The 12,489-nt window shown below is 47.1% G+C and overlaps 2 protein-coding genes across 2 annotated transcripts in view; one reads left to right on the top strand and one right to left on the bottom strand.

Moving 5' to 3' along the window:
* Positions 1-12,489, top strand: part of LOC149335914 (solute carrier family 22 member 6-like) — a 57,470-nt gene that overhangs the window by 33,358 nt on the left and 11,623 nt on the right. The window lies entirely within an intron of this gene.
* Positions 284-12,471, bottom strand: LOC149335916 (uncharacterized). The gene is made up of 6 exons (XM_089554042.1): positions 12,417-12,471; positions 9,510-9,762; positions 7,207-7,321; positions 6,113-6,280; positions 2,828-2,971; positions 284-439 (listed from the first exon to the last, which is right to left on the bottom strand). The coding sequence occupies exons 1-6, from the start codon at positions 12,469-12,471 to the stop codon at positions 284-286; spliced, it is 891 nt and encodes a 296-aa protein (XP_089410168.1).

Here is a 12,489-nt window from a genome sequence, read left to right on the forward strand (position 1 = left end):
TAAGGAGTTACATTTTGTTTACAGTCGAGTGTCACCCCAACGGTTGTCAAGTACCGAAACCGATGCCTGTGTCGAGTACCTCCGCTCTCCTCAAGTTAGCGAAACTCGCAACAGCCCAGTAAACAAACCAATATGTGGCACCGCCAGAAAAGCCGAGTCCGAGAGAAGAAGACTTAGGTCAAAGTAAACCTGCAGTCTAAAAGGCGGTGCTGGCGTAGAAGCAAGTGTCCTTGAGAAACAGTGTAGCGATGTTCACGGCAAGGTTGACTGCGGCGCCACGGATTCAGTTATCGCTGAGGACCCTGAGGATCTCGTTGATCCGATCGCGGCCACCGTTGCACGCTGGAGGGCCTAATCCTACGGAGAAGTTGTACACCGACCAGCCTATGATATGCGTAGAAGTCTTAGCCAAGCCAAGAGTGTCGTAGGCTTTCGTCATCTGCGCAGAGAAAGATTCGTTCATTCAGTTTGTAAGCACCGCAATTTGTCTAGCTTTAACAGTACCTTTTGCTGGGCTAGTTGGTGTGACATTGTGTTCAGAAAAGAAAAAACAGCGCTAAATTCTACACAAACCACACAGAAAGACGGACAGGACGGGCGCTGACTTAAACAAACCAAGTTTAACCAATCATGCAACAATCGCACCTGCCTCCATATTTCCGCCCTTAACACTTTGCTCACTCGTCTTGCGTGTCCTAATGAAGGTTTAACAAATCCAAAAAGGGCACTCACTTCCGCTGGTACAAGTCCTTTCTTGAGACTAAACGCGATGAATCTTGCTCTGCAGGTGGAAAAGGCCGTTAAAGGAAAAGGTGTTAAGGGCGGAAATATGGAGGCAGGTGCGATTGTTGCATGATTGGTTAAACTTGGTTTGTTTAAGTCAGCGCCCGTCCTGTCCGTCTTTCTGTGTGGTTTGTGTAGAATTTAGCGCTGTTTTTTTCTTTTCTGAACACATTGTCTAGCTTTGTTCAGAAGTTCATATTCGGAGGTTGAGGGTACCGTTTAAGATATTAGTCTGTATTATCAAAGTAGACTATAAACAAGTATCTGAAATAGCAGGCTCGTTTTAAAAGAACTGCGCCCAAAGATACTGGCCATGGGCTCTTTTATTGGTTCGCGGAGACCGTCTCGCTCGTGCGTGCCGTGGCGCAAAGCACGGCAATAGATAGCATTGTTCCCAATCTTCCTTCGTGGGGACAAGTGAAGCAGCTGTGCGACCCGACTCGTCCGTGTGGCTAGCTCGCGCATAGTGTGCTAGTCGCGGATGGTCTTTTGGGTTCCACCAGTCAGTCTACCGCTACTTGCACACCATCCAGAGGAGACTGCCGTACCGTTCACTGCATATTTCCGTGACATATACGTTTTCAACGCGTTCGGCGCGATTGGATCAAGCTGTGACATCACATCAGTTCACTTTCATTTCATTTCATTTCATTTCATTTATTTTATCCTCAGGGCTTTCGCATTACAGAGGGGGTGGGACAGTGAAGAAAACAATACATAGATCAAAAACAGGGCTATATATACGAACAATATTGAAAGATCCTAGAGACATAGGACGAAAACATTGAGAACAAAAGTACAGGAGTAAAAAGAAATAAATAAAAGGATTACAAAAAAGAAACCATATGTAGTCTATATATGAGTAAACAACATATCACAATTGGTCTGATTCTAACAGTGCGAGTAATTTGCTTTTAAAACGCGCAGTGTCGCTAACACAGGTGGCTGTGGGTGAAAGATTATTCCAGTCACGACATGTTTTAGGGAGGAAGGAATTAGAGCAGGTCACTGTGCGGCAGTGTGGAACAGCTACTTTTTGATTGTGGTCTATGCAAGGCGAGATGAAAGATGGTGCCTTTACACAGATGGCTTTCAGGCAAGGATTGTGATAGTAAATTTTATGGAAGAGGCAAATGCGTGATAGCTTACGGCGAGTGGAGAGTAAGGGGAGTTTAAGATTAGATTTCATTTTTGTTACACTGGCAGTGCGATGGTAGTTTCCAACGATGAAACGGACGCTTCGATTCTTCGATTCATCAACGATTCATCATTCGATTCATCAAACGAGCTCTGCACCTTGGCTGTGGCCAAGACTTTGTCACCAACTTTCGTAGCACACTGTAGCACCTAAGGGCAAAGTGGTCGGCCACATCAAGCGAGTTAGCACCCTATCGACGCTGCGACTCTGTCCGAGGTTCCTGCCTCTCCGTACCCTCACCGGCACATGGTACCGTCTTTAGATGTCTTCACTGCACCGTAACTCTCTGCAGATTACAAAGACGCGCTCACCGCACTGCTCGCTGAGTTCCAAAGCTCCTTCACCACACCGCTCGGTTTTCGCCAGACGACCATCGCTAAGCACAGAATCACGACCGACGACGCTGATCGCCCTGTTCGTCAGTCGTCTTATCGTGTTTCGTTGAAATAACGCGAAAATACATAGAACCAATCGCACGAAATGTCAGCCAATGACATTCAACCATCTCACTGCCCGTGGTCTGGTCCGGTGGGGCTGGTCAAGAAAAAAATGGAAGTGTTCCTGAGCACCTGTCACCGCCAATAGAAATGCCACCTGCCAGGCTGCGCAGTTTTCTCACCACCCGGTGCGTAGGCTGTGATGATTTAACAAGGCCACACGACCTAGGTGGCCCACCTGCCTCACGGGGAAAGGCTTCGAAAAAACACGGGCTGTGACAGGTGGCTGTCTCAAAAGTAGCCGCCGATGAGGTTTGAGAATGCATTAACTATTGTGGAACCAGCACGGCAGTTAACCACTTGGTCTGAGGTTGTGTGAAGGAGGAATATGTATAAGGTCGTCACGCACCTTGTATGCGATAGTCCTGGGCGTGTCGAACGACACCACCGCATTGGTAGCTGCGCCAGCCTTGGCAAAGGCGCATCCATCGCCGCCAATGTAGACAATCAACGAACCGGTTGGGTCGTGACGGTAAATTTGATCCTCGCATTCCTGTTGGAGTAGAAAAGAACGATACAGACTAATTAGCGCACTATGGTCTACCAGAAGGGAATATTTCGAAAAAAGTCGCCGGCTTATCCAAGTTCCCAGGGAGGACTAAAGCTAGCTTGGAATGGTTTTTAACGCGACTATGTGTTTCATCCTACCAATGCTAAGTAGTAAGAAAGAGATGGAATAGTCTTTAATGCTCTTAAGATTGGCCTTGAAGCTTCTTGCAGTTGCGGTTCTTATTCCGGAGCTCCTGCGGCGTTAGCTGCTCAATGGACCTTGTCGAGCAGCCATATCAGATTTCTAGGTCCCAGTTGAACAGCGCGACCTTCCACTGCTCCGGTGTTGTCTTTGGTATTCTTGGCACAGTGAATCATTACTCAGCTATAGGCTTGCTGCTGCATTCCTGAGTGTACTATCAACCTCATATAAAATCCGAAGAAGGGTACGGGAACGGGAACAGCGAAACGAGGACACTTTACCTGAGAGAGACAGTAGCTACTAGCACACTTGATTTTTACTTCGAAGCTGCCGCGGTGGCTCAGTGGTTATGGTGCTCGGCTGCTCACCCCAAAGACGCGGGTTCGATTCCTGCCGGGGCGGTCGAATTTTGATGCAGGCGAAATTCTAGACTCCCCTGTGCTGTGCGATGTCAGTGCACGTTAAAGAACCCCAGGTGAACGAAATTTTCGGAGCCCTTCACTGCGGCGTCTCTCATAGCCGGAGTTGCTTTGGGACGTTAAACACCATAAATCACATTTACGAGTGGTGTTCAATAAAGATTTCCCCTGACTCACTTCTATTGATTGGAGGATGCTGAAACTGCGCATATGTAATAACTCAAGTCACTATAGGTCGCGTGCCAATGTGCAACTCTCAAGTAATAACGGTCTTTCTTTTATAGGTGCTGAAGTGGTGTGAGGTGTGATAATAAATGCAGTGGAATACAGAGCAGTCATCAAGTTCCTGTACTTGAAAGGCCTCACTCCAAGGGAGACGTTCGATGAGATAAAACAGGTTTATGGGGAGGATTCCCTATCATACGATATAGTGAATAACTGGCATCGTCAATTCGAATGTGGTCGGATTTCGGTGGAAACGGCTCCGATTGCAGGACGACCCCACTCCGCTATCGATGAACACACCATCCAGGAAGTGGAGGGCGCCATTTTAGAAAATCGCCCTGTAACCGTTGGATACCTAACCGAAAATGTTAAGATTAGTGTGGGGTCCATGGAAAAAATCATTTAGGACCATCTTCATCTGCGCAAGGTATACGCTCACTGGGTTCCCCGGCTGCTCACGCCTTTCCAAAAGCAGGAACGAGTAGAATGCTCCCAGGCTCTTTTCACCATGTGCCATGGAAACCAGGAGGACTTTTTCAACAGACTGATGACACTGGATGAAAGCTTGGTCCATCACTATGATCCGGAGACTAAAGTCCAGTCGATGCAATGGACGCACTTGGATTTACCGCCTCCAAAGAAGGCACGCGCCCAGCCCTCAGCGGGCAAGGGCATGCTCACAGTCTTTTGGGACCAGCACGGAGTAGTCTTGATGTATTTCCTAGCAAAGGGTGCCAGGTTACGGGGCATACTATGCTTCACTGCTGCAGAAATTGCGGGAGACCATAAAAAGCAAGAGACGTGGCATGCTCACCAAAGGTGTCCGCCTTCTGCAAGACAACGCCCCACTTCAGAACTCACACGTTGCCCAGATGGAAGCACGCTGCTGCGGCTTTCAAGTTCTACCGCATCCGCCTTATTCACCCGACCTCGCACCATCGTACTTCCACCTCTTTCCAACAGTGAAGTCATATTTGAAGGGCAAGCATTTTCCAGATGATGAGACTCTGATTTCTGAAGTCACAACATAGCTTTTGGAGCAACCTGTCGACTTCTACAAGCGAGGTGTTTACAGTTGCATAAAAAGACGGGAGAAGTGTATGTCCCTGGGTAGCACCTATGTAGAGAAGGACTAATAAATCTGCAAAGTTTCGTTGCTCTCCGTCTATAGGAAGTGGGTCAGGGGAAATCTTTATTGAGCACCCCTCGTACTTCGCTGTTGTACTCAGAAATCTTGGACAAGCGCATTTTTCAACAGGAGATGGTTTATGAACGCAATTTTTTCATCTAGCATTTCAATAAACAATCAATATATCCACAGATCTCCCTTCGGCAGGCTCGAAGTTTTTAAATTAACGTTTCTGGCATTAGCGATTGTCAAAACGTTCCCCATTGGTATTCTATGGCCGTTTTAACTACCCGATGCAAGTGATGGACAAAATTTCAAAGAAATGCTTTGCTACGCATGGGAACAATGAACCAAATATTTCAATATTTCAACCTTCAATATTTTCATAACACTACTTTACACGATTAGAAAGTTCTCCACTTCTGGACATGACTTACATCTTTCTTTGCTTCTGTATGTGATTTAATTTCCTTGTTTGCTTGCCTTACAACCGGTTCGCCCTATAATAATCATAGTCGGTTGCCCATAGCAAAGCAGTTACTATTTTATGACTGCCTCTATTATTAGTGGCCTGAAGGGCACTATGCTCTCCTGGATAATAAATGTTCACTAAGTTACAGCTTGCGAAAGCATAACGACATGAATAGTTACTCATGGACGCCGCGATATAAATCACAATCATGAAGGGTTGAGTGTTCTTGCGGACGGCTACCACTTCGAAAGACGTCTTCATTTTCGCCAATTCTCCGATAGGCAAACCAATAGATTCTGGATGCCGTCAGATACCCACGCGGAATTGACGACAGAACTACGTTTAGAGCATTTCCTGCTTTACAGAAAGGCAAGGACTTCAGACGCCAGCACTGAAGAATTAGAAGAAAGGAATAGAAAGAACTTCAGCGACGTGGAGACCAGTTTTTCAATGAAGCCATTTTCGCCCTTCTGACAATTTCTGTTAGAGCTTTCACGTCAGAGCGAATAGCGAGCCAGTATGGTTAGCCACACGGTGCGGTAACAATGGCTGTTGTGGCCCATGGGAAAGCGAAAAAGGAACGAATCTGACAAATAACCGTTATATCTCAAAGACATTCGTGGTTCTTGCTTTGATATGCGCGGTTCATGTAGCCCTCATGTATTGCTATTCGTGTTTGGTTTGCGTATAAAACTCACCTCTTCGTAACGAAAGCCGTGGTGACTGCTGCATGTAGTTTTAACGAGGCTACTCCGACCGAGGGCTATTATGCTAACATCCCGGAAATAGTCCATGCGCAGACTGAGCGTGAGGGTAAAGTTGAAATTAGGTTGATATACGCTGCTTATCATATTCACCGCGTCCTCCTGCGATAGAGAAAAAGCACAAAAGATGAGCCCTGCCACTGCCGTGGTGCTTACGAGATTCTCGCCGCAAAGATAACACGCGAATAACGCCACTCAGTAATGGCACCTCAGGGGCTTGAGGTCAAAATGGGGCAAGCAAGCAACAAAGCATGCAAAGTACAACAATAAGGAAAAAATATCAGGTGACGAAAACTACCTTAAAGTGACGATGATGGAGATTTTGAATCACTTTCTAAGCGCTTTAATTTTGGATATTCAGGAGCACCTGGATTATTTGTACCTTGCAAATTCCCGAGATCGAATTTCCGGTCCACATACATGTGTCATGGGTCTTAACCAAGAAAAAGCATTCAAATTTCTCAGTGCCCCAGCGGCTGAGTGGAGATCTTTCAGGTTAGGTTAGGAGAGTGAAGGTTAGATGCCTGTGCAGATTTCACTTTTTTGAAATCATCCGCATACTAGTCACAATTTTTGAATCTACCAAGCAGCATCTGATATTTTTTTCTCTAACTCTTTAAGCACTTCTCTTAGAGGTAAAAAAAATGATTACGTACTGACATTCAATTCATCAAAACAAAAAGTTTAATGAAAGTTTTCGTTATGTTTTCCTTGGTTTCGGGGACTGTTGGCTTCCTACAAATACACGGCACAACGAGCCATTCATGTCCCTACCTTAGTGTACTCAGTGAACCCAACAGAAGGACTGTAGCCGCCCCCCCCCCCCCCCCCCCCAAACCCCTGGACAAATGCTTTTTGGTCTTTCCTAATGCGCTTAACGCTAAGCAATGCATTGGGACGTGCCTCAGAGCTAAGTGAGTAACCAACGAATGAAAACGTCACCGTGCCTATGCACCAGCCAGTTAGATTCATTACCATTATTTAACTTGACCTAACCGAAACCGGTAAGGTCAGTGGTGAGAACTTACTATTGTGGTCTCGTTCGCTTGAGGTAGGCAGTTGCGGTTCGCAGCTGAAGACGGTAGCACAAGCCCACTGTCCTCGCTCGTGATGGTCAGCACGATGGCCAAATGGATATCGAAGCTGGATGCGACCAGAAAAAAATGTCCACATGATTGCCTGCCATTCACGAGGTCGCACGCACAATGAGAACCTTCTATTACATGTGCTCGTACATTCGTGGCGAAGCGAGAAGCGCGCGAAAAGAGGAGCAGAGAAAGGCGTACACATTAGGGCACATCATTCTTTTCTTTCCATGTTCTTGTACACTGCTAGTAGTGCAGTAGTGCAAACTGCTGGGCTAGTTGGCTCATATTGCATAGAAAGGCAACCAGCGAAAAAAGACGCAAGACAAGAACAAAGAAGGCACACACCACAACGCTGTACTTACAACTGATTTATTGCGATGAAGAATCGCTCATTTTAAAAGAATTTCCTGCCTGCGCACACACCCTACAGACAATACACTTCGACAATACTTTCTTGCTCCTTGCAAACTGTCCGGTTTGTGCGCCCAAACCTCTGCAGACCTGCGCAGAACTGGTGTTTGCAAGACAAAACACCAGACTATGTTCACCACATGCGCAGTGGGCGTGGTGTATTCAATCCCATTGTCGTGCGGGAAAATCTACATAGGCCAAACCGGAGCATGCTTGAATGAGCGCCTGAGGCAACATCGCACAACTTTGGGCAGTGGCACAGGCAGCAATCCAGCCTTGCATGTCAAGGACTGCAAATGTTCTCCTAGTTTTCACACTACCAGCATTATCGGGCGGGGGAAATCTAAACGTGAGCGTGAGCTATTGGAGGCATACATGATCAGACAGAATAAGCAGAAATGCGTCAGTGAGCCGTCTGTGATTGTCACCGAAAAGGAGTGCAAGTTTTTATAATTATAGTAGCCATGTCACCATGTGGTGCGCGAAGTGTATTGTCTGTAGGGTGTGTGCGCAGGCAGGAAATTCTTTTAAAATGAGCAATTCTTCATCGCAATAAATCAGTTGTAAGTCCAGCGTTGTGGTGTGTGCCTTCTTTGTTCTTGTCTTGCGTCTTTTTTCGCTGGTTCCCTTTCTATGTACACTGCTAGCTTCACCATGAAAAGACACCAACTAGTCCAGAAAACGACATGAATGCGACTCTAGCATGTCTTGTTTCCTAGCGTATCTCGCGGAGCCGATGTGTTACTGTTTACATGAACCGCATCAAGTCTGGCCGGACAGTGACTCCTCGCCCAGAGCACGCGGTGGCGGAGGCCAGTTACTCCCATCCTGAGCGTGGTCTGCTTTGTTATCCTACTGATGGGATATTGTATAGCCACCCCAGAGAAGAGGAGGGGCGCCTCCTGTTTTCACTTAAAGTGGAAGTCGACTTGCCCTTCTTGATCTACCGCTGCCAGGCAGATTAACACGATGTGATCTCCTGGCGCATTTTTCTTGCTAGAGGAAAGGCACCTTGATGGGTCTTCAGGTAATTTCACGAGGTAGCAGGAAAATAAAGAGAAGAGTTTGGCCTATAGGTAACCTAGGGCAAAAATAAAGATCACGGAAGAGGCAAGGCGGAAACTTAGCTGATTGCCCAGAAAAAAGTGAGAGAATGACATAATCGATGCCAATGTGGAAATAGGGCCACCGTGGTGGCTCTGTGATTAAGGCACTTGGCTGTGACCCGAAAGACGCGGGTTCTACTCCGGCCGCGGCGGTCGAATTTTGATTAAGGTAATATTCTAGAGGCTCGTGTGCTGTGTGAGGGGGGTTAAAGAACCCCCGGTGGTCGAAATTTCCGGAGCCCTTCACTACGGCGCCCCTCATAACCTGAGTTGCTTTGCTACGTTAAAGACCCATTAACCATAAACCAAGCCACTGTGGATATACTTTCCCTATGACCACCTTCGAGACGTCCTAAGGCACGACAGTCGCTACTACTGCTGCTGCGAAAAGGAAAGATGTCACCCGGCCATACTTTAGAGACACCTTCAAAAAAAGATGACCACATGGTGCCAATACCTGAATCAGCATTGGGCCTGCCGGACCTTTTTCTTGTATCGGAGGCCGCCACGTATGTCTTATGCAGGTTTTTAACTTGACCCATAGATATGTGGCTCTTTCATAAGGATATTATGAACAATCAACTCCCATGCCGTCCCTCCGGACCCGTAGAACACTTTCACTAACATGGCCGGCGAAGCAGACTATTTCCGGTGAAGACATATGACGCCACCGAAAATAGCGAGAGAAGCTCCTTTGCAACTCCTAGAACATGACTCAGAAAACACACTTCGTATATGAATTTCAGCTTCTCCCAGAATATCGGCATCCTCTGTGGTGTCGGAAAACTCAGGGTGGGCAGGTCTTCCAGAATGCCGAAACCATGCAGCGGCAGCGCGGTTCGTATCTGAGTAACACTTGACATGAAGGCTGAGGAGTTAACGCGCAGCAGTGATGAGGTCAGGTTGTCGTGTACAGTGCTGATGGTGAACAGGCACTTGTAGCCGGCACTGCGTCCCCCTAGGAAACCGTACGAGGCGCCTGCGAGCGGAAGAACACAGAGAAGTCATCTGATAACGTTCTTCAAAAACCCAGAGTCAGTCCGTGAACACGACCCCTGCTCCAGGGTTGAAAGAGTGGGTCCAAATTTCCGAGTTATAATTTCCATCGACAAACCACCACGACATACTTTTTGGAAATAGTCAGTGGTTGTTGGCCTTGCAGCAGAGCCAGGTCTGTCAGGACTATACTGGTGACGTGATTGCACTGCTCTAGGGATCGCTGTTTTGAAGCAATAGCTTCACTCTGCTAGGTAAAGCCGGCTATCGACGTGTGTGCAACATGCCTCTGGCAGGTGGTCCCCTGACAGCAACCTAGAAGGCAGGTGGGCCACCTAAGTGACGTGACCTTGCGGCATCATTACAACCTGCCCACCGAAAAGTGAGCAAACTGCCCGCCATGGAAGGTGGCAGTTTAATTAACGATTGGTCGTTCGGGAAGATCAACTTGGGCCGCACAAGCCCTACCACTAGAAGCACCTTCAATCGCAGGGCAGTGGCGCATCGCGTACTCGCTGCACCACTGCGCAGGAGGGGTATGAGGACTCCGAGGAATCTGTTAAGTAAAGTATAGAATGACATTCTGCATATATGGGAATTAACCCACTACGCTATCGCGTCATATTCTTAAGGCGGAGCTTAAGTGTCTCCTCTCCTTTTTGCAACAAGAACCTGCTTCCTTGCAAGCACACTTTTAAGAAAACAAGCATGTCTGTTTTGTCAAGAGCAATGATCTGCTGTGTTTCTTTTTTTCTTTGACCGAGAATGAAAGAGAGCGGCAGCTTAACCAGCAGACGTGAGCACAATTCTGCATGCGAAACTTGTGGGATTAACCCTGCCGCCCCCTTCGTCTCTCTCCAGGTTCTTTAGGAAGATAGCTGTGTGCGGTACTTTGTTCGTTACAGACAGCGCAGTCGCCGTAGTAGTCATGTAGGTTTGAATTGAAAACTCTCGCCTCACCAGCTGCCCAGTGACAGTGTTATACAAGTGGGCTTAAAGATGGTGATCTTGAATGCAAGATACCCAGAGAGGCTGTTTTCCCCGCACGAGTACTATGCCTCCGAAAGCAACCGGTTCTGGCATGGTAATGATAATCTAAGGGGATGGACAGAGCGAGATACACGGGTAAAATATATGCAGTACGGAAGCACTTACTGCAGTTTTATCATGGAATCCCGAAGGTAAAACGAGAGCCCCTTTTATTGGAGGCATTTAGAGAAAAATCTGCCGGCTTAAAACAGCTCTCAGTTTATGCGATACAAATAATAGAAAACCTTTGCTTATCTGATGCCAACACGTATTTAATAGATTTTCCTCAGTACCACTCGGCGAATGCTAGGTAGCTAGCTAGCTATCTCAACTATCTCATTTGTTGTGTCCTTGGTATGAGTGATCGTTTGTTTCTTTTCAATTGAAGTAAATCTCATGGGCATGTCTAGAAAGTTAACCTTCAACGTCTTTTCTTGCCGTACTGCTTTGTTAGCCAGTCCGAGGGCATGACTACAGCACCAAATCCACTGGCTTCTATTTAAAAGAATCGCTGTGGCTTAGCTTGCTTAAGCCCGGTAATTGCGAAAGCAATATCCGTGCCTACGCCATGGTACAGCTGGTAGTGTAGCTGGTGGTGGTGCTTGTGCTTAGACTTGTGGTGATGCATCGGTTATACAATCCAATCCAATCAAATCCAATCCAATCCACTCCACTCCAATCCATTCCAATCCATTCCAATCCATTCCATTCCAATCCATTCCAATCCACTCCTATCCTATCCTATCCTATCCTATCCAATCCAATCCAATCTAATCTAATGTAATCTAATCCAATCCAGTCCAGTCCAATACAATCCAGTCCAATCTAATGCAATCCAATCTAATTCTATCTAATCCAATCTAATGCAATCAATGTCAAAAGAAGGTCAATGGTGGTCACCGCAGCGGCACGGCAAAGGCGTGAAAGTGCAAGTAGTATTGCTTTCGCAAATGAAGGCCAATGGTGGTCACCGCCGCGGCACGGCAAAGGCGTGAAAGTGCAAGTAGTATTGCTTTCGCAAATTAAGGTCAATGGTGGTCACCGCCGCGGCACGGCAAAGGCATGAAAGTGCAAGTAGTATTGCTTTCGCAATAAAACTGCTACAGGACGACGACGTGGCAGACATTGCTTGCGCTCTGGAACGAGATCCGCATGGAGCTTGATCAGTGACATCAATGTGCCCAAGGTCCTTGACTCCACATTGAAGTACAGTACGAATATGGCTCACTGCTTATAGTTCCATGAAGTCGCCTAAATAAACTCGTCTAAAGACAGTGCACAGGGCAGCGTTTCTTAGGCGTCGTGTCAGCGTTTAGGCTACTCTCGTCTCTGGAGGAGAAACTCCGGCGACGCCAGTAGCCGAGATGCTGACGCGACGCCGAAGAAACGCTGCCCTGTGGTTCGGCCTTAAAGTCAGCTAAACTACCCCTTTCCGCTTCTAGCCTACAGCCGGTGATATATCTGCTCCGATTGGCCGTATGGCTTTGATCAGAAGTGCTTCCTCTTAATATGTTCGATTCAAATAGAAGGCTATACTGGATGGGACAATATATGTTTCAGAAAAAGCTGTACTGATCTCCTATGTGGGCATGCAGTGTTTTGACTCACTGTAATACGAGCCGTCTGGATTTTGTGGTAGGTCCAGGACAACGTAGTCGCACATCCCATGGCTGGGCAGCAC

The sequence above is a fragment of the Amblyomma mixtum genome, chromosome 7 (assembly GCF_055824585.1).
Source record: "Amblyomma mixtum isolate Tamu chromosome 7, ASM5582458v1, whole genome shotgun sequence".
Classification (NCBI taxonomy): Eukaryota; Metazoa; Arthropoda; class Arachnida; order Ixodida; family Ixodidae; genus Amblyomma; species Amblyomma mixtum.